At 37.5% G+C, this 24992-nt stretch overlaps 12 protein-coding genes across 12 annotated transcripts; 7 read left to right on the top strand and 5 right to left on the bottom strand.

The window, feature by feature from the left end:
- Nucleotides 1–195: 195 nt before the first annotated feature.
- Nucleotides 196–2475, bottom strand: TOT_030000832 (conserved hypothetical protein; the record flags this gene model as incomplete). The annotated part of the gene is made up of 1 exon (XM_009693575.1): nt 196–2475. One exon carries the CDS (start codon nt 2473–2475, stop codon nt 196–198), a length of 2280 nt encoding a protein of 759 aa, XP_009691870.1.
- Nucleotides 2476–3813: 1338 nt separating this feature from the next.
- On the top strand, nt 3814–4580 carry TOT_030000831 (conserved hypothetical protein; the record flags this gene model as incomplete). Its single annotated transcript, XM_009693574.1, has 2 exons — nt 3814–4373; nt 4454–4580. The coding sequence occupies 2 exons, from the start codon at nt 3814–3816 to the stop codon at nt 4578–4580; spliced, it is 687 nt and encodes a 228-aa protein (XP_009691869.1).
- A 798-nt stretch (nt 4581–5378) lies between these two features.
- On the top strand, nt 5379–5699 carry TOT_030000830 (hypothetical protein; the record flags this gene model as incomplete). Its single annotated transcript, XM_009693573.1, has 1 exon — nt 5379–5699. The coding sequence occupies one exon, from the start codon at nt 5379–5381 to the stop codon at nt 5697–5699; it is 321 nt and encodes a 106-aa protein (XP_009691868.1).
- A 55-nt stretch (nt 5700–5754) lies between these two features.
- Nucleotides 5755–7620, bottom strand: TOT_030000829 (hypothetical protein; the record flags this gene model as incomplete). Its single annotated transcript, XM_009693572.1, has 2 exons — nt 5755–6259; nt 6359–7620. The coding sequence occupies 2 exons, from the start codon at nt 7618–7620 to the stop codon at nt 5755–5757; spliced, it is 1767 nt and encodes a 588-aa protein (XP_009691867.1).
- Nucleotides 7621–8646: 1026 nt separating this feature from the next.
- TOT_030000828 (conserved hypothetical protein) lies at nt 8647–10624 on the top strand (the record flags this gene model as incomplete). Its single annotated transcript, XM_009693571.1, has 7 exons — nt 8647–8754; nt 8967–9154; nt 9252–9309; nt 9369–9521; nt 9674–9991; nt 10064–10194; nt 10291–10624. 7 exons carry the CDS (start codon nt 8647–8649, stop codon nt 10622–10624), a joined length of 1290 nt encoding a protein of 429 aa, XP_009691866.1.
- A 919-nt stretch (nt 10625–11543) lies between these two features.
- On the top strand, nt 11544–14015 carry TOT_030000827 (hypothetical protein; the record flags this gene model as incomplete). Its single annotated transcript, XM_009693570.1, has 3 exons — nt 11544–11679; nt 11759–11834; nt 11915–14015. 3 exons carry the CDS (start codon nt 11544–11546, stop codon nt 14013–14015), a joined length of 2313 nt encoding a protein of 770 aa, XP_009691865.1.
- A 2076-nt stretch (nt 14016–16091) lies between these two features.
- On the bottom strand, nt 16092–17207 carry TOT_030000826 (uncharacterized protein; the record flags this gene model as incomplete). The annotated part of the gene is made up of 1 exon (XM_009693569.1): nt 16092–17207. The coding sequence occupies one exon, from the start codon at nt 17205–17207 to the stop codon at nt 16092–16094; it is 1116 nt and encodes a 371-aa protein (XP_009691864.1).
- Nucleotides 17208–17728: 521 nt separating this feature from the next.
- Nucleotides 17729–20239, top strand: TOT_030000825 (conserved hypothetical protein; the record flags this gene model as incomplete). The annotated part of the gene is made up of 5 exons (XM_009693568.1): nt 17729–17747; nt 18014–18622; nt 18797–19021; nt 19232–19639; nt 20031–20239. 5 exons carry the CDS (start codon nt 17729–17731, stop codon nt 20237–20239), a joined length of 1470 nt encoding a protein of 489 aa, XP_009691863.1.
- Nucleotides 20240–20278: 39 nt separating this feature from the next.
- Nucleotides 20279–20495, bottom strand: TOT_030000824 (hypothetical protein; the record flags this gene model as incomplete). Its single annotated transcript, XM_009693567.1, has 2 exons — nt 20279–20319; nt 20402–20495. 2 exons carry the CDS (start codon nt 20493–20495, stop codon nt 20279–20281), a joined length of 135 nt encoding a protein of 44 aa, XP_009691862.1.
- Nucleotides 20496–20530: 35 nt separating this feature from the next.
- TOT_030000953 (26S proteasome regulatory subunit) lies at nt 20531–22035 on the top strand (the record flags this gene model as incomplete). Its single annotated transcript, XM_009693566.1, has 5 exons — nt 20531–20806; nt 20950–21175; nt 21291–21448; nt 21551–21599; nt 21896–22035. The coding sequence occupies 5 exons, from the start codon at nt 20531–20533 to the stop codon at nt 22033–22035; spliced, it is 849 nt and encodes a 282-aa protein (XP_009691861.1).
- Nucleotides 22036–22320: 285 nt separating this feature from the next.
- On the bottom strand, nt 22321–24028 carry TOT_030000822 (glycogen synthase kinase; the record flags this gene model as incomplete). The annotated part of the gene is made up of 4 exons (XM_009693565.1): nt 22321–22552; nt 22704–23004; nt 23191–23776; nt 23888–24028. 4 exons carry the CDS (start codon nt 24026–24028, stop codon nt 22321–22323), a joined length of 1260 nt encoding a protein of 419 aa, XP_009691860.1.
- A 732-nt stretch (nt 24029–24760) lies between these two features.
- Nucleotides 24761–24919, top strand: TOT_030000952 (hypothetical protein; the record flags this gene model as incomplete). Its single annotated transcript, XM_009693564.1, has 1 exon — nt 24761–24919. One exon carries the CDS (start codon nt 24761–24763, stop codon nt 24917–24919), a length of 159 nt encoding a protein of 52 aa, XP_009691859.1.
- Nucleotides 24920–24992: the final 73 nt, after the last annotated feature.

Raw genomic sequence — 24992 nt, 5'->3', positions numbered from 1 at the left:
ATATTTACGCCAATTGTAATTTTTGTTTTTAAGTAGCTTTACATAAATTAAACTGATTTTGATGCCTTTCGTCTCAAGTTACATGAAAGCTGGCACTACACACAATAAGACAACACGCCAAAATCACAGCTGGCTTATTTGAATAAATCTACACTAAATTAAGCATAAAACATATTATATTAATCAATATCAAGATTAATTTATAACGTTGTAGATTGATACAAGCGCCAACACCACTAAGGAACTTGTTGCAAATCCACCCTCTTTAAGTTCAGATTTTACAAGGGTCATTTTCATTGTTGTTTTAGTATTGCCTGCCAAGTCCGTTTTTTCCTTCTTTTTGTCTCCAGTAGATGGCTCATGCCCCTTTGGTTCGCTAGCCTTCTCAGCATCCTTTGAGTCTGATGTTCTCAAATGTATTAATTTATTTACAAGTGTATTGGCATGTGTCTTTCTTATTTGAGCATTTATAGGAACACTCTTTTTTTTATCTAGGTCGACAGTCTCCAATGGCTTACCCTTTTTGGTATCTTCCACTGAAGTAGCAGGTGTAGCTGGACTACTATCTGAACTAGCGCCACCTTCTCCTACTGAATGAATTTCATTTTCTGTAGGAGCCTCGACAAGTTCCCAGGAGTCTAATTCCTCCACAGTTTTTTCTGGCTTTTCCTCATTTGGTTTTTCTTTGTGGATAGTGTCGGCTGGACTAATAAGACTTACTTCTTTCCCAGCGGTTTCAATAACTGGTACGGCGTCCTTTTCGCCTCTAAACGATCTAGTCAACCTATTTTTTATGCCTGAAATGATAGGCAATACCATTTTACGTGCTAAACTAGCCGCAGCTCCCATGACAAATGATGACAGTTTTTTAGAGTCGTCAACTGTAACATATACTGTGCTATCAGCTTCACTCAACTTTGAAGAATCCGACAATGATGAATATGAATCATAAAAGGATTTTTCAGTCCAAAGGTCGCTTTCTCGTTTCTCTTCAACTTCATCTTCATCTTCATCTTCATCAAAGTGTAATTCTTTGAAATACTCAGACGACTCACTCATAGCATCTTCATATAAATCTTCTTCCTCCTCTCCTTCAGTGGGACCGACAAGAACAAACTGATCTGGTTGGACAACCGCAACAACTCTTTTCTTTTCTGCCGTTAACTCTGCAGCCTCAGCATGCTTAGCTCCTGCGCCCTCGCTCTCTTTGCCAGAGATTAAAACTTCAGTTGGTAAAGCAGCTGAATGAGTTGGTACCTCCGTCCGTATCGTTACTGGTGCATTTTCCTTTTCTTCACTCGAACTCGCTTCTTCTTTGTGCCTAACAACAGTCTTATGCTCACCGCCCGATGTCGATGGCTCAATGGCGTGCTTTTCTGGGGTTAATTTTCCATGATGTGTTAAGGTAGTGACTGAGGCCCCGACTGAACCTGTGCCCGGTGTTTGTTTTTTAAAACGGGCACTTAGTTCAGAAGCCAATGAATCGAATTTCTTGTGAAGCAGGTCCTGATGCGATTTTCCAAACTGTGGTAGTGGGGGTGGTGGTGGTATTGAAGACAAATCAACCGACATTGTCTTAGAACCAAAATTTCCAGAAATACTTGTTTCACCAGTGCTTGAGCTTCCCTTTACTGTAGTTTCACTGCCTTTTTTTGCCTCATCACTAGCAGAAGTCTCAACTGTAGTTGGTTTTTTTGTTTCCTTATGAGCAGTAATAACATATTTCTTGCTGGGATCGTAGATTGCAGTCAAACTACCAGGATGTATCAACATTCCATATTTCTTATATAGAGCAGTCAAATCACGTGTGCTTAACTTCTTTTCATGTTCCTTATAATAATTGTATGGTATCATCATATATCCTTTGATATTTTTTATCAAACCGGAGCAGATGATATCTAATTTACGCATATCATAATTTAAATTGGCCTGATCCATTTGGTACTTAATATCCATACTTATAAGTTTCCTAATAACAATTTTGCACTTTAATGAAGATGACCCTTCTTCACATTTACAATCACCATGAATGTAGTCAAATTTGTCATGATTTAATTTACACCCCTGTAATATTGCTATCTTACTTTTAAGTAATTTAATATTACTATGTGACAATTTGATTTTTTTTTCTAGACTCTCCTTAACTCCATTGTACTCCATTATGTGGTTATTAATAACAGCAATAAACTTTTTAATTTCAGAATCATCTATAGACAACAACTCAAGTGTATCACGAATTCGATCAAACAACATTTTTGTCAAATCGAGTTTTTGTTCGATATCATGTTTGTAATAACTAAGTCTGTTAAAGGTTTTTTCATTCTCTTCCAGCATCTTTTTAATTTCTTCAACATCAGATTCTTTATATGTGTATGTGCTGCTACCAGTTGTAAGATCGCTGTAACCACCCTTCGGTAGTAGTGCTACCACTGCTAAAAGTAGTGTTAGCACAATCGCCAATGGGGATTTTATCATCTTGTTCCGCTACAAATACAACCTCAAATTAATATTAGTGTTAATAGTCAACAATAAAATTATAGCTAAATGTTATTTTCCAGTTTATTCCAACTTTATAGATGCGATACTAAACAGTTAACTATTCTAGTTTTTTTATCTTTAAATACTGTATTAAGTAAAGAAAATGGATAAAAAAAAGCATAAATAATAATATAATATGAAGCCAAATGATATTAATTTAAATCTGGATTTTCTGCAGTTTTCTTTTAAGAATTTTCTTCTTTAATTATTGCTTCAATTTCTTAGAACTGCAACGAAAATTATATCGTTGGAAAATTCGTGAAAAATTTTTTAGATCGCTTGATCTATGGATTTTCTTTTTAATGGTCTTTTTTTACTTATTCTACTTCATTGATTCATGATAACATAAATGTGTATCCAATAATTTTTAATATTGGTAATCTCAAAAAATAATAATTTCATGTGTCAATGCTATAATACATGTTACTAATCTATTAATCACTAATTTTGCCTAATTTGATATAAATTATACTATACATAAATCGTGTATCTATTATGTGTTTGACGATATATACAATCGACTGTATTTTTGTCTACCATTCACATAAAAGTCAAATTACATTACACATTCAGTAAATCTAATTAATAAAAAGTAATTATCAACCCTTCATTTCTGTTCACATAATTAGGATCTTATATAACATTAATTATACTAATTGCAAATATAAATCAATATATATTAATCTAATAATCATTTAAATCGTGTAAAACTCAAAATTTACAAGAATAGTTGTAAATGTCGTATGCTAATTAATATAGGCATTAAACCATTATATAACTGGTGGATCAAGTTTAAATAATTGTAACTACTGTTGTATCCAAATTTGGGCAAAATGTGTAAGTGAAAACACACACCGACCAATTTATAGATCTAATGTGTATCTTGAAATTACTCACACATCTGGCTATAATTACTCCTAAATGTTATGGAATCCACCTGTGAACGTAGATCCCAAATAACTCTCGTAAGTTTATTGTCAATTATTAAATAATGGTATTTGTTTAATTAAATAGCGTGATAAATAACCCCATGGTTATGGAATTTTAGGTGGATTCCTAAGGATTCCATACTAAAATTCATGTGAATGTAGCTAGTAAACGTACACATCTAACTCATGTTATGTAAAATATCGATGTGTAACAATAATGTAGTTTTTATCCAGTTATTCATCAGAACTCTACACACTCAGTTTTAAAAACACACATTTCTGTAGCTAAAAGGTTTTAAAATGGTCAACACAGACAAAAATGGATTTAATAAAGCACTCGATTTAAATGAGGCTTTATGTCAAATTTTTATTTTTTGTGTTTCTATATTCAATATCGTATGATAAATGGTTTCCTGTGAAATCCGCTGATTTATCAGCCAGTTCTAGTCCAGGTTCTGGAGCTGGTACAAATGAAGGCCAACAAGCTAGCGGTACACCCACATCTGGTGGTACAACTACCGGAGCAGGTGCTGGTTCAGGTACTAAAACTGGCGTTGAACTTAGCCTTAAGGCTACAGCTGAAACTAACGAATTCAACTATAAAAAAGATAACAAGATAGTGACTTATACCGCCAAAGATACCTACGGTTTTAAATCGGTAAAAACAGGTGATACTGTTGTCTGGAGCACTACTAATGTTAGTGAGTATGCCAGTAAAGTAGTTCTGAATGGGAAGGGTAATAAGAAAAAAGAGGTTACAATTCACCTGCCTAATAATACCAAAAAAGTGTTCAAGAGAGAATCTAAGGGTAAGCCGTGGATTGAAGGTAGTCATCTTGCTAAGGATCCTTCTAAAACAGCTAGTAAACCTAGAAAAAATGTTACTCAAGAGGACGTTAATTGGGCGTTAAATCGACGACTGAAAGGAGGAATATAATAATATTACATCACAACTATGGAAAAATAATGAATATTATTTAATAAAGATTAAAAAAATGTACCCAAGTTAAGTACGAAAAAAAAGAGGTGTGGACTTATAAAGACGGTGAGTATCCAGAAAGGATACGGTATCTTGAAAGTGATAAAAAAATTCATATTCATTTCCATTTCTAATCTATTTCATTCATATTACATTCATTTATTTTATTTATTTTTATATTCGTATTCATATTACATTCATTTCCATTTTTAATCTATTAATCAGCACTCTCTTAATTTTTTGTCTTGATCCATCTATGTTCACACTTATCTATATTCACAGTTTCTGATTTATTTTTTAGATCAATTATCTCCTTATTTTTAGTTTTCAGATCATTTATTTATTTATTTATCATTATATTTTAGATAAATCACTTGCTATTATATTTTAGATCTACTACTCATTTACTATTTAAAATACTATTGTATTTAAATTTTAAATAATCATTTACTTTTTAAACTCTTTTTATTCACTATCAATTTGTTTACATTTATATCATCATGGACGACGACAGGGGCTTATTTAATTGTTTTGGTGTTATATTTGTTGTTTGTTTATTTTTACTTTTTTGTTCCTGCTTGGTTTAACCTTTATCTGGTTTCACTATTTACCACTTGCTAAGATGGACTTGCCTACTAGTTTCATAAAACTCTAAACATTCTACTAAACCAACGCACTTACTTATATCACTTTTAGCAACTAAATAACTTTTGGCAACTAAATAACTTTACGTACTTTAAGCAATTAATGTACATCCACTACTGACTTATTTAATCTCTTCTTTAACATTTACTTTTTTTCTTAACACACTTTGCTTTAACTTTTAAAATTTCCATACATTAAGTTAAATGTGTTATTTATACTACATCTACTACGTATGCTTACATTATACACATCTATTATACGTTTACTATTCTTTGAGGTTTCTTTAAATGATTGCCTATCGGCAGGTGATGCCAGTTATTGGCATCTGCTTCCTTCCAGTAGCAGTTGCATATACTGCCAACTGGTACCATTCAATATTTTGTAATAGCATTCAATATCTTCTGGCTGCATTTCGTATCTTCTTGTTTCATATAATGCCATCTAATAGCATCTTGTATCTTCCAATATCATCTACCAGCATCTACCAACATTTACTAACATTCAATATCGTCCAATGTCTTCTACCAACATTCAATAGCATCAACCAGCGTCCAATGTCTTCTACCATTATCTACCATCATCTACCAACATCCTATAGCATCTTCTAACATCACCAACATCCTATGTCATCTACCAACATCTACTAACATTCAATAGCATATACTACTCTATTACTATCACTTCCTCCACTTCCACCACCTGCGCTACTGTCTGCTGGTCTCCGTCGACTATCATGTAGTCTCCGTAGGGGTACATTATCTTCATCTCTCTCCTCAACCTCCCTTCGTCCACTTCTATCTCCTTTATTCTTTCCTCCATCATCTTCATTCCTTCTTCCATCTCCTTTATTGTTCTCACAAAGTAATTTTGCAGTGACTCTCCAAAGGCTCCTCTGTTCAGTCCCACCTTTATCCACTCTATGTGCAGCTCTACGTTATTTTTTTCTGTTATCAGCTTCAACCTTTCCTTTCCCAGTTCCACCAGCGCCTTCATTGTTTCCTGCATCTGCATTATATCTACCTTCAGTGCCGCCTCTGCCTTGCAGGTTTCTTTTCCTTCCACCTTGACTTTATCTTTTTCTATAAAAAGACCAGCATTTTTTCCCATTTCGTTATCGTCTTTTTTTTCTTCCACTTTAGTCACTTTTTTGTTTCCATCCTTTTTTCCTCTTTTATTTTTTCTTTTACTACCATTACTACTACTACTTCTACTTCTACTGCCACTTTTACTGCAACCGCTACTTCTACTTATCGGTTCTATTGTTGACTTTTCTTTTTCTTTTTTTCCGTCATCCACTCTTGCCTTCTTCGCTGTTCTTATATCATACTCTGATGTCCAATAATTTTCTTCACTCGAGTGTTCCGTTTCTTCGCTTTCGTCTATGACCAGATTTCCGTCGTTGTCCAAATCGCTGTTGTAATTCGACCTTCCTTCTTCTGGTATGTATGAGAAATGGTTTTTTGTCGACTCGTCGCTCGACAGGTCACTTATTTCCAATTCTGGTGTTGACATTTCTTTTCTGGCTTCACTTTCTTCTCTTCTATTTTTGTATTCCTTCTTATAATTTAAATCTCTCGTTTCATCTTGTTCCTTCTTACAAACTTCTTTTCTGTTACCATCATCTTTCTTTTTTTTTTCTTTTTTATCTTGTTTTTTTTCCTTCTGTTCCAACATAATGCTACTTTTCTCATCTCCTCTTAAATTATTTGCCGCTTCTTCTCTTTTCCACCTTTCCTTAAATCCCTTCCAAATCTCTCCTTTACTTCCTTCTTCTTTTTTTTCTTTTTTTTCTTTTTTTGACGTTCCTTCTCTTGGGTATCCGTATAACATGTTCATTCTCTCCACCAGTGATGCTTGATTATTACTTGTGTATAGGTAATCGTCGTCTTCTTCCATTAATTTTTCTATCTCTTCTCTTGTCTTCCTCTCCTGTTCTATTAGCAGTTTATCTTGTTCTAACATGAATTGTTCTCTTTCTGATGTCGATTCTTCTTCCATCAACATACTTGTTTCTACTCCTTTTTCTTCCAATACTTTATTTTCATCTTCATTCAGCATATCTTCCAGTATTTTCAATCCTGTTAGTATTTGTTTCGTCAATGGCTCTACACTTTCATCAGATTTCTTATTCTTTTCCTTTTCTTCTGTTTCCATTGCTTCTTCTTCCTTTTTTTCCTCTTTTATTCCTTCTTGTTTACTTTCATCCTCACCTTTCAATATATTCTTTACTTCTTCTTCTTCATCTTCATCTTTTTCTTCTTTATCTACTTTTTTTATCCCTTTTAATTCTATTTTTAATCTCTCCATATCCTTTTCATGTTGTAACAGTGTCTTTAATAATAATTGATTTTCCTTTTCCGACAATCCTTCTTCTCCCTTTAATTTACTAAGTTCATCGTTATATAATTCCTTTTTTATTTCTTCGTAATGTTTATTCGCTAGATCTAGTCTTTTTTGTACCACTCGTCTGATATCTTCTGTTATATCTCTAGCGTTATCTTCGCTATTCTTCGAGCCATGAATTGGCATAGTACTACTGGGTACTATCAAAATGAATAGACAAATAACAAAATTCATTTTTAATCTACTTTGTTATATCCTACTTAAATCAGTTCCGGATTAATTTAAATAGATTTGCTAGAATTTTACTCTATATCTATTGTTTAATCTGCGTTAAATTTATTTCTTAAAATGTTTTATCTTACTTACTATCTACTTTTAAAAAGCATAAAATACTTTACAACTGTCTCTGGACGGCTATGCGTATAAAATAATACAACACTACATTATCCTGGCCTATATTAACTATGGAGTTACCCGCAGCTAGCCATTTATGATTTACACATTCAAGCAGTACACATATTTAATTTCATATTCGGAAATGATGTGAACAAATAAGGGTTCAAAGATCACACATATAGAAACTATACACATGAAGCTATTGTAAACATAATATGTACAACATCAACTGATGGAATCTAAAATTTCAATAGGAACTTAACTATAAACAGACAGTATAAAGGCGTAAACTATACAAATTGGGATAGATTATGTTGAATCTACGTATAGATATCGAACATATATGATTTTCGGCACGGATATAGACAAATAGATGTATAATTTACACACAAAAACATTTACACACGCATCAAATGAAATATATGGATTATTATGGAATAATCGATTTACCTTCTCAATTTAATAGCATATTCATTTATTATTAAATTATTCCAAAATATTAATGGGTTATTTATTAATTTAAAGATAGATTTACATATAAAGGCCCTAACAGCGTGTGGAATCTTAGCCTCACAATAATGGAATCCTAATATCATACAACCTTACTTATAACGTTTTAAATGTACTCGTCCTCCCCTAAATTCAGTTATAAATTTCAAATGTACTTGTTAGGCTCCATATGTATTTTATTCTGTGATAATTTGTAAATTTTCTGGTGCTGTCAATAGAATCTTTCGTGTGTATTTAATTTCATCACAGTATTCGCCAGCCCCTGCCTGTTTATCAACCTGTAAATGAATATAGGACTGTAAAACAATGAATTTAACCAAATCGCTACTAACTTTAACCACCCTTGTCTCAATTAATTGTATTAATATTAACAATACACCCAAGTTCAAAACTGGAATTTTACACAGCCAAAACGTACGGATTACGTACAATTAGTAAATATTAGTAAAAATTAGTGTTTTCGCTAGTTAGGTGCCAGAAATTGGCGTTGGTTAATAGTGGATTTAGACGAGGAAATATGGCCTAATCAATAAGCTCAAAGACGACTTTAGCACTAATATATTTAAGCAACAGGTACGATCGTAGGTAACAAAGCAGATACACACAGTCTTACAATCTGTCTGCAGGTTCTGAACGAGCTGAAGAGCAGTGAGGACGTCCTCAAGAACATTCTGCTGAAGATCTTCAACCACCTGTATGAGTACGTCCGCTATCGCCTGCTGAGCTCCTTTTTTAATTTTTATCTGATAAACCCCTTTAATATACAACTCGGGAATCTGTTAAACACCGAAATCAACAACTACTATCTCACATGGTATCTTTAATGGACTAAATAGCACTTATTATTAACTAGTCAGATAATCGTTTGGTAGCTTAACAGCTGGTTGCGATAGAAGTTAACTTTGATTTAGTAAACTTAATATACCAAATTACTCCACGCCACTCTCATTCGGGATAAACTACCAACAGGTACTTTTGGGACAACGTCTAGCTACTCTCCTAGTTAACTAGGTTTAACTGATTAGCAGGTGAATGTAAACAAAAACTTTGGATGTAAAATGCCTAACAAATGCTGGTTTATAAAATCACAAAATAAAAACGCCAAATCCGCATTTATTTTAATGCACGGCTGGTTTGGCAATTTACAGTCGTCACTGCCATTTCTGAACGTTCTCAACCAGGTATGAAATTGTACAACTGCATAGTGACTAATACTGCTAGCTATCTATATTGAGACTATGTAACCATGGCTACTAACCATGCTACTAACCATGCAGCGAGTATTAGTATCTGTTGGCACTAAATATTGGTAGCAGATAATTTGTCCCCTTAGGTTGGAGCGCTCGAGAACAACCACGTGCTGGTGTTGAACCTCTTTGACAACATGAACAACTCATTCGAAAGTAACATCGGCCTCAAGGGAGTGGCAGACCTGTACGACGGAATCAGCTACCTGTATAAAAACTACAACATAAAAAACTTCACTGTGTACGCACAGTCAGTGAGCTCACTCTCGGCGCTCATGTTGTACGATTATATTCTGTCGCTAAGGTCGCCGAACGCACACAGTTCAGGCCACAGTGACAGCAGTAATCTCGATGGCAGCGGCGCCGATGCTGCTTCTGATGGTGACAGTGGAAGTGAAGGCCAGGTGGACGATGGCAGCGGGAACATGTGCGGCCAATTTGAAGGCAATTACGCCGGAGGATGCTATTTCAAGAAGAACTGCGACGTGGAAATGCTGAAGAAGGTGGAGTTCGACATGATAATACTGGAATCGCCAGTAGTTAACATAAAGCAGTACACGAGTGACTTCAAGTACTACAACCAGCTTATGGCGTTGACCAACAACAGGTACTTTCGTTTGCTCATTATTGGTTAATTGGTGGTTAATTACATTTGCTAATAGCCCCGTACTTACAACTGCTGCCACTTAGTTATTTAACATAGAAGTAAGAGGAAATGGCATTTTTGTAGATTTGATGGGCACCTGGGTAAGTTGAACTTGGCGGAGTACCTGAGGAGGAATGAGATCAGAAAGAAGGTGAACATTCTGCAGGGGGCGAAGGACGACGTGACGAAGCTTGAAATGCTAAAGCAGGAGCTGGAGCGAGCGAGTCTGATGCCTAATCTGTTCCTGTTCAAGAAGTCAGGGCACATCGACCTGAGCGTCCACGACTCCAGAGACTACCTTAGCGCAGTAGACTACATTCTGAACACAAACCCGCTGTTCAAGTACCTCAAACTTAACAGAAATCAAGTCAAATCACTCAAACAACTTTAATATTTATTTGTTTAATGCACATATATGAGTACGCAGCTATGTGGTGGCCAGTTGTCGAGTGGTACAAGTGTGTATGGGACCATTAGGACCAAAACCAGATACAGATGACTAATAGATGCCAGTAACAGCATGAATATGTTGATTAAAGTGTTATAGGTTCTTTGGTAGCAGTTAAAGTGGTATACACATATACACATTGGTTGTCGACAGTGCTAAGACCGGTAGGGGGCACAATATAAGGCAATCAATGAGAATTGAGATAAAAAATATTAAACATGAGTAAAGTAATCATCATCTGAGCATATAAGGGCCATAAAGGCCGAAAACACATAATGGAAGGATTTTAATACAAAAGAGGCAAATATAAATAAAACAAATCAGCTTAATTTTTCATTCTATTAGTTGAAAAGATTGTAACTATTATTAATAAACTGTTCTTTACAAAATTGACTGATATTTATAATAAAATAAGATGAGTAGGTTCTTAGAGTGGAATGTTAATTTAAAGCTTAATAAAAATATAAAATTGGATTAGTGTCCAATAAGGACTAAAATTAAGTCCTGAAAACTTTTATGATACTAAATAATGTATGTTTAATGTATTGTGTGGAAAATTGATCTTGATATTGAAGAATAACGATAAACACAAAGTTGCAAAGTTAATTTAATTGAATTGGAATAGGGGTATGTGTTTGCGTTGTATCAGCAGGGAAGATACACTGACCAGAGATACTTACCCGCTTTGAAAGGGTATATTGTCGACGCGGTCTATGGTTTTATTCCAGGAAGGATGAGGAATTTTTTGATCCATCTGTGTATGATTCCAGTGTGCCATGTGGGAACCATTAAATTGGAGAATTTTAGCCTTCTTTCACTGCTGATCACTTAAAATGGTAGAAAATATTGATATATGTTCTAAATGCTTGAAATTTCTATGATTTTTGGGCATTTAGACCATTTTAAACCGAGTTTGGTGGGGAGGTATCATGTGACACATGGCCATGGGGAAATGACTATTTTACTCACTATTGGATGGAAGCATGGGCATTCACTAGGTAACATATTAGTTATTACAAATTTAAACCATTCTATCGAATTTTTGAGAAATTTGAACGTTTTTTAAGAATTTAATAGATAGTGCCAACGACGTCAAAACAAGCATCCTAAAGCAGACCAATAACCACAAAGTAGAGGTATCCTTGGAAAGAGGGTAGAATAGTGATAATCAATTCAAAGTATCAACTGTTAAATTTTATTAGATTAATTGATGGTTACAATGACTCCTCATAGAGAAGAGGCTGATGCCCTTTATATTGAGACATTCCACATTACCAATTACAAAGAGGATAATTACACTTACAATAAAGGTGAAACAATTATTCGCTTATCCCGTGAACCTAATGATTTATTCGTACGATATGAAATAACTAACATCCGTAAAATTCGTAAAATTATTTATTATATTGATAAAGAACCTAAAACTTTCAATCTATTTCCCTTTGAATTAAATAATAGGGAGATGGATCACATACTGGTTTACTTTATCAGATACAATGAAACCCCTTTGTACTTGAGTATATTTCTAAAAAATAACGGTAATGTAAGTGAAGATGGAATAAAAGATATGCGTATTAATTATAAACTAGATAAGAGCGGAGTGTGGAAAAAAGCAGAGCACCTCGCTTATGTTTTCAATGACTTGAAGGAACTGGCTTATAAGCACGACATGTTCCAATTCTTTGAATTAGAAAAATCAGATAAGGATTTCCTTAAAAGTGACACACCAGTTAAATATCCCATTTCAAAAATTGAAGAGCACACTAATGAAGAATTTAAGTATTATACACACACATCAAATGCAAAAAATGGGATAACTAGCTTATTTCTTTACAGAAAAAAAATAATTAAAAGCTTGATAATTATTGACAAATACATAAATCGTATAGATGTCTATTATGATAAAGAAGATAAACAAAATAGGTTACCTTTGTTAATTATTATTTATAAAAGTGGTGAGGAAAAAGAATACTATGTTAATGAGGGAGGTAACTATAGATGGAAAAGACAGGACAAATTACTTGGTTATAAAGAAAATAACAGTTTCCTTCTATTAACACTACAACATCTTAAAGGGCAACTGATGGGTAAAGTAAAGGAAATAGGTATCGGAGAAGAATTTGAAGAAGCCGCTGTAAGTCAGATTGATCATGATGGGCTAAATGTTTTAATTCAAGACCACCATGAATTAGGATACAGGTGCCTAAGTTATAGTGATGAAGGCAGAAGGTTTACAATTTCCAAATTAAACTGTTCCGAAGCTCCAATAAATATTTCTGACCTACCATTCTACTCAGTTTTAGGGTTTTACGTCTTTCACCATGGAAGTAGTACTTCCCCCTTATTTCTGTGCGCTGTATACGAAGTAAAGCACGATAAAATATTTGTATGGTATCAACTTACTAAACGCGACGGATTTGATTATGAAATATGTTACTTCTTATCTGAGGATCCTAGACTGTTTACCAATTTTAAACCCATAATCAATATGATAGAGGCTAAAATTTACAATCTTAATGTTGAGTTAGTAACAACCCTAAACAAGTCTTACAATTATGGTAGGGAAACATTAACTAACGTTGGTGAAATTAACTTTAATGTTACGTACCAAAGGAGGCATCCAACTCACAATAGGTACATCATGAGTCCAGCAAATTCAAACTATTTTTCTATCAATTATATATCGGTGTATGGCACGAAGTTTGAAAATGTTAAATTTAAATCTGTTAAGGAGATCCATGTTTTTGAGCATTCTAATATGCACCATTACAAGGTCTGTATTTCAGCTGCTGAATACAACTTTAGCAGTGAGAGCGATTCTATTGATTTTCACTGGTATGAAATAAGGAAAAACACCAATAAAGGCAATGGCTGGACTATCGTTGGTAAACCAAAAATAAAAATGACACCAGATGATTTTGATACTCCACAAAACATTGCTTCCCTCATGGACGAAAGAATATATTTTTCCGAAGAGAGTAAAGATGTAGTTTATAGAAAGCCCAGTAATGAATATGTTGAACCTAAATTAAATATTAAATACGATACCCCTCCAACAGTTCCATATCTATCAGGTGGTACATGGCCACCAATTGAACCTGAATTTCCAGATGGCTATGGTAAACTATACAGTACGTATGAGTTCGATGAAGAAAAAAATACCATTAGAGGCACTACCCTGGGTATGCCTGGTAAAATAGGCGGCATCACTCCCCTTGTCGGCGGCCTGCTAGGCAGCGGCGCGGGCGTCGGAATCGTTGGCGTCACGACCGGCTACGTCCTGTACTCGAACATCGGAACTATCACTTCAGCACTAGGTACCTTACTTCACTAATTCGTACCATCAATCACACTGATTCCCTATTCCAATTCAATTATATTAACTTTGCAACTTTGTGTTTATCATTATTCTTCAACGCTCTAGTCGATGACGCTATCTATTAAAACCCTAAACTCAAATTTCACATCACCAGTATCAATGACCTAATAGATTTCATTAATAGTACTGATAACACACTTGTTCATATATTTGCGCCTAATTTGCCACTTTAGTCATCATTTTAAATGCACCAATGCTTAACTTAAACAATTTAGCACTGACATTTTTATCACTGTATTTTCAATTTCTAGTCTTCGGTTGACTAGTATAAATCAGCCGTAGAACTTCAGCTATTGTTGGCGCCATTTGCCATTACACTTTATTTTTACACAATTCACGTCACGTTTACTTTTGTAACTTATTTTAAACTTTTAAGCATTAATTTACATCTGTTTATCATACATGTTGTATATAAATTTGAACTCTCAAGCTCCTAGTCCATGAAAGATAGCATACACACTTTTCTCAAACAGATTAAACGTATAAAGTAAATACTGTCGTGAAGTTAATATTCCAGTGAGCTATCTACTATATGCTATCATGCGGCATCTACCTTCTCCTGTGGCCATCTCTGTCCCGGTTGCCTGACCTGTCTTGGTCTCTAGCTCTGCCTCTATGCTCTCGTCCTCCCTCTCCACGTTTACTTTCATGGTGCCTGCTACTGTGCTTACTGCTATACTTTTCACTTGGTCTTGTTGTTCCGCTGTGGCCACTTGACCTTTGTCTGGGCGATCTACTTCTTTTCCCTCTACTGCTGCGTCCAGATGTGTACCTTTCTTCCCTGTGACTGGTACTTTTCTTCGACAACTTATCTCTCATTTTACCACTCCTGTGTCTACCTTTTGAATATCTATCTTCGTAACTTCTACCACTGCTTGTACTTCTACCATTGCTTCTACTTCTACTCCTGCTTTTACTCCTCCTGGCTCTTCTACTTGCGTTAATTCCTCTGCCAATATTACCACTACTTCTTCTGTCACTGGTATCATCATCACTGCTTCTGTAACTTTTTCCTGAACTGGACCTTGCCCTTGAAGCCGTCCTACTCTTAGGGGCGTTCCTTGAGCCTGGCGCTGTTACCTGCCCACCGTTGCCCCTGGTATTTGTGCTGGTCCCTGTATTTAACAGCTGTGCTAATTGCTTCAGGTTTGTTGGCTTTGATTTCAGTAGCATCAGTCTCTTAGGCTTCACTCCCCTATATATGCTATAAACTAATATTTTATTAGTCCACTACTACCACGTGTGTACAATATTCGTAATTTACTCATTTATATTCTTAACTACTATTCTTACAGCATCTCTTGCATAATTTCTTCCTCGTATCTTCTCGTAAGCTCCTGCTCATCTAACTTTTCATCTTTTCCACCACTTTCTGTGTGACCTAGCGACTCCTTCTTTAGGTACCAATCGTGTTTATAAAACTTATTTTTCCTTTCAAGCAATCCAACCTTTACGCTGTGTCCTATTTATTTATTAAATTAGCTTCAATTATACTATCTTTAGTATCTATTTACTTGTTATCTTTCCTTTAACTTCCATAGATTCCTAGTTGACACTTACCTAGGTAGTGTTCTCTATCTTTGAGGTCGTGTGACTTCAAATCTTCCCACTTAAATTGTTCCCTTCCTCCTCGTGCTCCTTCTCTTGGCGGACTCAACTTAATATCTATCATTTTTGCTGTTATAAATGTTAAATCTCCAATCAGCTAATTTATGTATTTTTTCCCAAAATTATGTAATATAATTGATTTAAATTCACGCAATATTAGTTTTTTACTAGGAATCCTCTATATTGGTGTATAAATATTAAGTTTTTAAAATAATTTGTTTACTTAGTGCCCCAACACTTAGTATACTTCAATCCCTGTTTGCCCCGATTTATTCCATTTTCAGATTCCAATATTAACAATACCCATTTATTAATTCATATTTGGTATTTATATCTATTACATACTCGTTTTACTCCACACATTATTACTTTTTTTCTGCACACTCGCGTTCATTTTCTAACACATACTCCTTGTCTACTATATTAACGTTCCAGCCTTGATTCCATTTCAAACAGCCCTTTGTCTGACCTTTTAAGCACGTACGACTCTGTGTCTCTCATTAACACCAGCTTGTCGTTGCTGAACGACAGCACCAACCCTCTCTCTCCGTGTCGTTCCAACGCCCCCGATGGGCCTCCTGCGTTTTTTTCCTGGTGCGATGTCCCCAGGCTCAGCACTTGGAAGAGCACCCAGTCGTGTGCGTTTCCGAAGATGTACACTGAGCTGTCAGTTGCTGCTGCCAGCTCTCCCCTCTTGCTGAAGGCCAACGAGCTCACTCTCTTCAGTGCTCTGTGGCCTTCCTTTTCCGCAGCACCGTCACCCAAATATGTTGTGCACGTCTCTTCGCTAGGCGCCAACTTTAGTACCTTTTTGAGCATAAAGTTATCCTCGTACTCCCAGAGTTTCACTGTGTTATCCAGTCCTCCTGTTGCCAGCATCAGCTTGTTTCCGCTCATCGGGTCTGGGCTGCTGAACCCCAATGCTGTCACACCTCCGTTGTGTGCGTTAAGCGTTTCCACTGAGCCGGTTACTGAGTGGTTTTCCAGGGGGGTGTTTTCTCTGTGGTTCACTGGACGGTTCGGCAGCGATAGTGTGTTAAGCGGCACCACTGTCACCACTCCCAGGTGCGAGCCCAGCGCCACCAGCAGGTTGTCTACGTTCCCTCCTGCGGTTCCTGGCACTCCTGTCGTCGCCAGGCAGCTTATTGACTTGCTGAGCTCTGTGCTTCTGAACACCAGGTCCCAGGCTCCCACGCAGTTGCTGCTGTTTTTGTACATACACAGTGCGTTTTCTGTGGTCACCACCACCAACACGTTGTCGCTCGATGAGCTGTGGCTCGTCCCGTAGCCTGTGTGGGCTGAGAGCGTCGGCGGCGCCCACGACACGAACACTGGTTCGTACTCCGTGTTGAAGTAGGACAGCACGTTCAGAAGGCTGCCTTCCTTCGTCAATATCACCACTTCGGAGCCTCCCTGCGACTTACAGGCTGCCGCCAGATACTTTGAGTAGTAGTCGTACTGTAGATCATTCAACAAAATGTGCTTTTGGAAGAATTGGTTCAGGTTTAGCGATAGATTTGGTTGGACTAATTGTGCCATCTTTTTAATCTTTTATCTATTTCAAAATCTTATTTACTCTATTTAAACTGTATATATTATTTATCAGTGGCTATTTCTTATATTTACTGGGTGACTGTAATTATTTATTCTCGGCTTGCGGCTTTTATTACTTTATTACAGTTATTTTACACCAATTACCACTAGATAATATTACCTAATGGTAGTTAGTATATAATTAATTAGAAGTTAGCAAATTTTAGTTAAAAACTAGTGCGATGGATACAATTTAATTTTATGAGGAATGTGTGGGAATTTTTTTTATTCAGGCTCGTTTATTATTATTTATCTACTAATTGTACCCTATTTTTATTTTCAATAATTTCTAAGGGCTATTTTCTGTTATTATTGTAAATTATTTTTATTTCACTTTAATTAGACCGTATTGGTGTGTAATTTATGTTAATTCCTTTCAATTAACCTCGTCACATCAATAAAGGGACATATGCCAATTATTGGTGGTATTTCATGGTTTTTAGAGGTTGGATACTGTAAAATATGAAATGCTAAAAACACCTCCAGGTTAGTTTCTATGCCCTCTATTAGTTTCTTTATTCACTCTCTACTTGCCATTATTAAGTATTAATTTATATATCAATTGACTCTTATGGTTTAAATTGCCATGCATACACAAATTTTATTATTAAATACCCCTATTCTCCTCAAAGTTAATTTGCTCCTGTTTACACAGCAACTATTGCCACTTGTTAACTTATTTAAATTCTATTTGACCATTTGGCTCCTCAATAGTCATTAACATTAACTCACAACCTGTATACTTGATTTAGGCATTAACAAGCGCGAAGGCTCGTCAAAATATATCGAGGACGCTGGTGCTGTGTTTGATTCGTTGTATAAAAAATACCTTAACACTGAAAATATTCAAAAGCAGGCGGAGACCTATCTGCTCAAATCGCTCTACAACAAGACAGTTTCAAAGAAAAAGGCCCCCGCTCCCGAGTCAGGCGATTCTACCTCTGGGTTGGCAGACACCTCTCGCCCAAGTGCGCAGACCCCCAAGGGAGCAGTTGGCAGTAACATCTCAAAACTAGTCGATTATTACCAGAATTTGCCTCAGCACGCCAAGGGTTCCGGCGCTGAGCACAGCAAGTCGACCCCTGCAAAGCTGAACCAGAAGGTGAGCTTCGAGGACCAACAGCCTCCCCGTCCCCTAGCAAGTTTCAACAGCGCCATCGGCAGTGTCACGGGCACTTCAGCCAGGGGCCTTAACGGTACAACGTCAAACAGTCCGCTCGCTGCGCACGTCAGTTCGTTGACCAACGGGTCGGTCTCAGACGACTTAAGCGACGTCAGCGACGACGTTCAACTAAACAGGAACTATATAAGGATTCAAAAGGTACAGGACGACCAGAATAGTGACAGCCCAGAGTTAAACAGTTTTGGTACGTTTTAGTTATTTTTCAGTAATTGTTAGTATAAGCGCTGCTGGTATTATTAGTAACAGTGTAACTACCATTAGTGGTGGAAAGTTAGTTAGGTGGCATCACCAGCAGTGCTGTTAAGTTAGGTAGGTAGATACGAGTGCTTGCAGCTGGGATAACAGCCTTTAGGAGTCAGTAAAAACGGCCGCGACAGTAAGGAGGACCCACTTGAAGGCATAGAGGACTACTTCAGCTCACCGCCGACGAGTAAACGCTACAGCAGGTACTTCTACAACATCTCAGCAAAGCGCAAGGACAGCCTGTACGTCTCCACGGTCTGCATCCTAGTGCAGTCGCTGCTCTTCGTGTTCCTGCTCACAGGGTTCCTGCTCCTGAACACGTACATAATCAACCGTCCGATACAAATCGATGCGAACGCAGGGGGAGGCGGAAGCGCCGCAGCTGGCGCAGCAGGAAACAGCTCAGGAGGAGGTGCCGGGGCAGCAGGGGAAGGCCAGGGTGACGCGAAGCTCCGCGGGGCGGAGGCAGCTGGTGGCGACGATGCTCTGCCTAGTAGGAGCAGCCCTGGCCCTGATCGCCTTAATTCTAGCCTTAAGGAGATAGTGCCGCTGCGCAACTGCTTCGTCAACGTCTCATTCCCCTTCCTGATCCACTTCCTCCTCTTCTACGCAGTCTTCAACTACGCTGACGACTACCTGAGGAAGAAGCAGCTCATGTACACCAACGACTTTAACCTGGACGTGGTGACGAGGCGTCTGAACCGCGAGATCGCCTTCACGAACCTGAGTCGCGTCACATTCTGGTTCGACAAGGCAGTCATCGTTCTCGCAGTCGTCATCGCCTGCTTTCCCTTCTCGGGCACCTATAACCTGAAGCTGTGGACCTACACTGAGTACGTGTACATGGTCCTCGTGTTCGTTTTCTTCATTCTGCACGTACTCTACTCTCTCTATTACTTCAACTTCAAGTTCATTGAATTAGTCTTTTCGAAAAGGAGCAGCAGGAGCGACAGTTGATTCTCGGGGTAGTTTAATTCTGCTGGCGGTGTTGGCAGTAGCCATCATACTGGCAGATTATTTAGCCTTTTCGTTTTAGGGCCATACATCACTCAACTCAGGTAGCTTTGGGACAATGATCAGGAGTATTGCTGGTAAATTTATGCTCAGGATTCCCCCTGTTTTTGCCATTAACTCTGTTACTATTAACACTGCTGTTACTACTGCAATTAGCACTGCTTTTCGCACAGTTACTACTACTACTACAGCAGCTGCTGCATCTAGTAGTAGAATCAACATACTCGCTTCTGCTCTCAACAAAGACTCGACGACTCTTCTGAATGGCGCTTTAATTGGCACGTTCGACCCACACACTATCGCCGATCCCAGACCTTTCTGGCCGAAAGATTACAGTGCTTCTAATGATGCTTCCGGGGATGTCTCAAATACGGATGCGGGCGTTCCTAATACTGCTGCGGATGATTATAGTATCGTAGATGGTGTGGAGGTTGAGAGAATGGAGCTGAAGAAGAGGCTGTACAAGTCTTACAAGAGCAGGAAGTTATCCAACCCTTCAACAAAGAGTCGTCGAAGGCACACGCAATCTAACCGATGATTTTACCGCTAATATGTACCACATACCAATATACAAATGTTAAGTACGCAACATGGTCGCGCGTGCCTTCCCGGCCGGTGCTACATATAGATTTATAAAAAAATTTATACACTAATATGCTTATGAAGTAACTAATACTGCATGAATACTATTAAATATAACCAAAACAGCAATTATAACAATGAAATAAGGACAGTATTGAAAATTTTCTGTACAAAATGTAGCCACACATTACCCATGTCGCTTCAGTGGCCATTTGTTTGCTAACATTTTTAGTTTGTATTATATAAAATGGACCAATTTGACTTACACCTATCGCAGCTGCAAAAGGCGTATCAAACGAACTTTAAATCCACCAAGTTTGAAACTTGCTTGTTCCTCATTGACAAGCTCAAGGACTTTACAGCCCATTACAACCTGTCCAACCCAAATGTGGACAAAGAATCTTTGCTGAAAATCAGAACATTCTTAGAAACAGCTGCTTTAATATTCCTGGAGGCGAACGATACTGAGAATTTCAAGTCTCTGTACTCACAACTGCAGCCCTTCTACTTTGACCTGAACAACGTACGTATTAGCTACTTCTGCCACTACTAGTACTAACAGCTACTAGTTATGCAGCGTGAACAGTATTATAAACACTTATATGTGGTCATTGCCGTCATTTTAGTACTAGTTACTTCCGTACGCCCAATACATACACACTGTAGATTCTCCCGAAGAGTGAGCACATGACCACGATTCTGAGTATGTGGATGCTGCACCTGCTGAGTGACAATAAAATCGGGGACCTGTACATGCTTCTTGAGAAAATTCCAAACGACGTCAAACAGGATGACAAGATCGCCTTTGTCATCAACCTCGAGCGACTGATGATGGAAGGCAATCTGCATCAGCTGCTAGAGTTGGACACTCAGGACGGCACACCCCCTCAAGGTGCGTTGCTAACCAGTTAGCTACTACACACTGACCACTAGTTTATGTAGATACGCCTCTAGATAGCTACGCCATAGCGTACTATACACGTACGTGCTTACACACTGACAAGTAGGTCGCACGGCTAGTCGCTGCCACGACAGGTGTGGCTCTGAGTACTATAAGATCATTGCTAGCACTGCCAGGAACAAAATCGCATCTTCAATAGAGCTGTGCTACAGGCACCTGAGTTTGGACTACGTGTCCAACTTGCTAAAGTTGAAGAACAGAAACGTAGGTCACCATATTTGGCTATCCATTTGTCCATATACTTTTATACGTACCTAGTCAATACATTATACACTACACTATATTTTGGTAATAATATCCGCTCAGGAAACTCTGGACTTCATATCGTACTACAATCAGTACAAGTTGCAACAGGGTACGCTTTGTGTTTATTTAAAGTATATTGGCACACTCGTCACGTATACACACTATGGATTCCATATGAAGACTGTACACGTCATGGATACCATATACAGACTCTAGATGTCATCCACACGATATACAGACTATGCCTTATGCATACTCTAGATACCATATGCATACATGGATATCATATGCACACATGGATATCATCCACACGATAGACAGATTATAGATACCATTTGCACACATTGATACCATAGATACACACTATAGATACTGTACGCTTTGTAAAACTAATGTTACATTTAGACCCTGAGTCTGTTCCCTGGAAAGTGGCTGACAACTATGTGATTTTTCAGAATGAAGTTGGTGCAAAGCACAAGATACCTTCTAGAGAGTTACTGTCTAACTCACTGGAGTATTTACATGACCTTGAAAAGATCATATAATCTGTTATTGTATTTTAGTCATTCTACGTTTACAATAACTCTCTACTTTGTCATTCGTAGTACTAACGCACTGTTACGATACAGGTACAATGACTCTCACGTGTTCATGTGGAATACACTTTTATACACGTGGATTAGCATGACTGTTACGTTTATTATTGTAAATTGGGCATTATACCATAGAATTTATCATTTAAACTCGTGTGCAGCTCATAGGTGGGTAATCGCTACCTAGTGGCTGACTACCCATGCTACAGGTATAGCGTAACTATCGCATAACTACATCTAGATGATATTAAAATACTGTTTCGTCTGCGCCGACATGAAGTTGACCTCCTCGTACGTGAAATCGACCAGGTTTTCCGGCACCAGGTTGACGTTTATCAGGTCAACGATGTTGTCGTCCCTCGAGTTGCCAGTACCGTTATTAGAGTTGCCTAAGCCATATTTATTGATGTTGTCGTTAGTAATGGTATTGTTATGATAGGTAATGTTAGTTATGGTATAGTCAGTGTCGCTGATATTGTTAATTTAATAGTTAGTAAGTTATTGTTCTTGTATCGTCATTGTTAGTATATGTACTGTGATAACTATTGTTATTAGTGTAACTGGTATCACTAGTACTAGTAACAGCAAACGTACCGTGCGTCCTCTCGACCTGAGTTGACTCGAAGAGGTCTGTGAAAAACGGATGCGTCAAAGCGTCCAGTGGCTTCAACCTTAATCTCGGGTCGTACTGAAGGAACTGCGACACGATGTCCACGAAACGCGGGTCAGTGTTCTTCGGAAACACAGTTGACAGTTCCACTCCGCGCAGGTTTGGGAAGTTGATGTTGTTGTATTCGGGGTTCATGGCTTTCATTTCAGCCAGGGTAGGAGTGCCTGCAAATCTCATTACACTACTGTTACGATTACTACTGCGAATAGTCGCGAGGATACAACTATTACTAATACGACTAGTACTTGCGACTAATAATACTAGTATTACCAAATAACTAGCCAGTACTAATACTACAAATAATACTACAACCAGTAACACTATTACAACTGTTAATGGTAGATTGCTTTCTGTAAGTGCTTAGCCATACAAACCACATGGTAGTACTGGGTTCCTCAGAGTATTATATATTATTAATGAAAATGTATAGCACCTACCGAGAATCTGAATAATCTTCACTAGTTGATCTATTGAGGTGTCCCCGCAGAACAGTGGCCTTCCCAGTATTAGCTCTGAAAGAACGCATCCAATTGACCAGGAGTCGATGGCAGTCGTGTACTCGTTGGAGCCGAGCATGAGCTCAGGGGCTCTGTAAAAGCGACTGCAAATGTACGATACGCTCCAGTCACCCTTTACCAGCTTCTTGGCGCTTCCGAAGTCGCACAGCTTTAGAACGTTTGTGAGCGGATCCACCAACAGGTTGTGAGGCTTGAGGTCCCTGTGGCATATATTGAGTGAGTGAATATATCCAAACGCGCGACACAGCTGGAATGCGTAAATGCGAATCAGGTTAATTGGCATGAACCCGAGGCTCTTGAAGTAGCAGCGGGTCACTCTGTGCACCGTCTCTGGTATGTACTCCATGACCAGGTTAAGGTACTTGCGATCCTCCTCTTCGGGTTTATCCTGGTTGTTTTCGGGTGATGTCGATTCTATTGTGTAGTAGTAGTCGCGGAGCTTCACTACGTTCGGGTGTCCCAGTTCCTTCATGATGCTGAGCTCTCTGTTTTTATATCTCGGATCCTGTTTAATCGTTATTTTTGCCATTTACTTATTTCTAATTACCTACTTAACTACTAAAGTGTTCCACTGACATAGAAGCTTAGACAATTTCTATGTTATGAATAAAATTACCTGGAGGACCTTCTTGATTGCCACCCTTTCGTTCGTTTTTAGCACGAACGCTTCGTGTACTATACCGAAGGAGCCATTGCCGACTATTTTATTTAAATTATACCAACCTTCATGATCACTGTTATTCTCCTCTGGTAACATCTTATCACCCAAATTTTACCATAAAACTAGCCGTTACTTTACCGGTCGTATATGCAACGATCCGGGTTATTTAACAATAATTTCAATAATTTACAACCCTGGGTATATAAAACTATGTTCTATTTGCGTTTTTTCTTAAAACTTTACGTATTTTTCATACAGGGCAACTATAGGCGACCTTAGGTCTCTATAATAGCCTATAAATACGTAGCAGTAATTTTAGAGGAGTGTAATTATGTCTTTAATCCCTGTACTGTCGATCTAAACCCTTAACAACAATAAAGTTAACCCTCGAGCTCCTGATTGTTTTTTGAGCAAATTTCGGGCAAAAAACAAAAATTGACTAATTAGAAAATCGAATCCTTTCGTTAGTTTATTATTTATATTTGCTTATTGTGTTAGCTATGATACAATAGTTAATATTTCATAACAGAGTAGATGTGATGTGAGGGGTGAACTAGTAAACTTATAGATCAATATTACAAATTTATCTACGTTCAACTGACAACTATATTTAGGGTACTGGGTTTTGTGGCCAACCGATGTTAATTTTGAGTTAGTGATTATTTTCAAATCTACTATACATTGAACAAATAGTCATAAACAAAATCACACATTAGGATTTTCATATGACTGACAACTGCATATAAATACAAACAACAGATATATTCGAACATAAAATTTACATTAAGGCTTCTACGTTTAATATTGGGAATACTACCTGTTTACAAATTGGGTATTACACCACTAGACTCAGTTTTAATTTTTTATTTATTATTGTATCATTTCACCGTACAATACGACACTGTTAAATTTCGGCAAATAGCTCTTATTTGTCGATTATTGACTAGTTATTGTCTCACACTGAACTTTTTGTCAGTTGTGATTTAAATTATTTGGTACCGCCTCGCTATCTGATTTGGCACACTCTCAATTGTATAATACTCGTTCTCTATACTGACAT

Source organism: Theileria orientalis, chromosome 3 (genome assembly GCF_000740895.1).
Source record: "Theileria orientalis strain Shintoku DNA, chromosome 3, complete genome".
Classification (NCBI taxonomy): Eukaryota; Apicomplexa; class Aconoidasida; order Piroplasmida; family Theileriidae; genus Theileria; species Theileria orientalis.
This window is presented reverse-complemented; position numbering and strand designations above follow the sequence as displayed.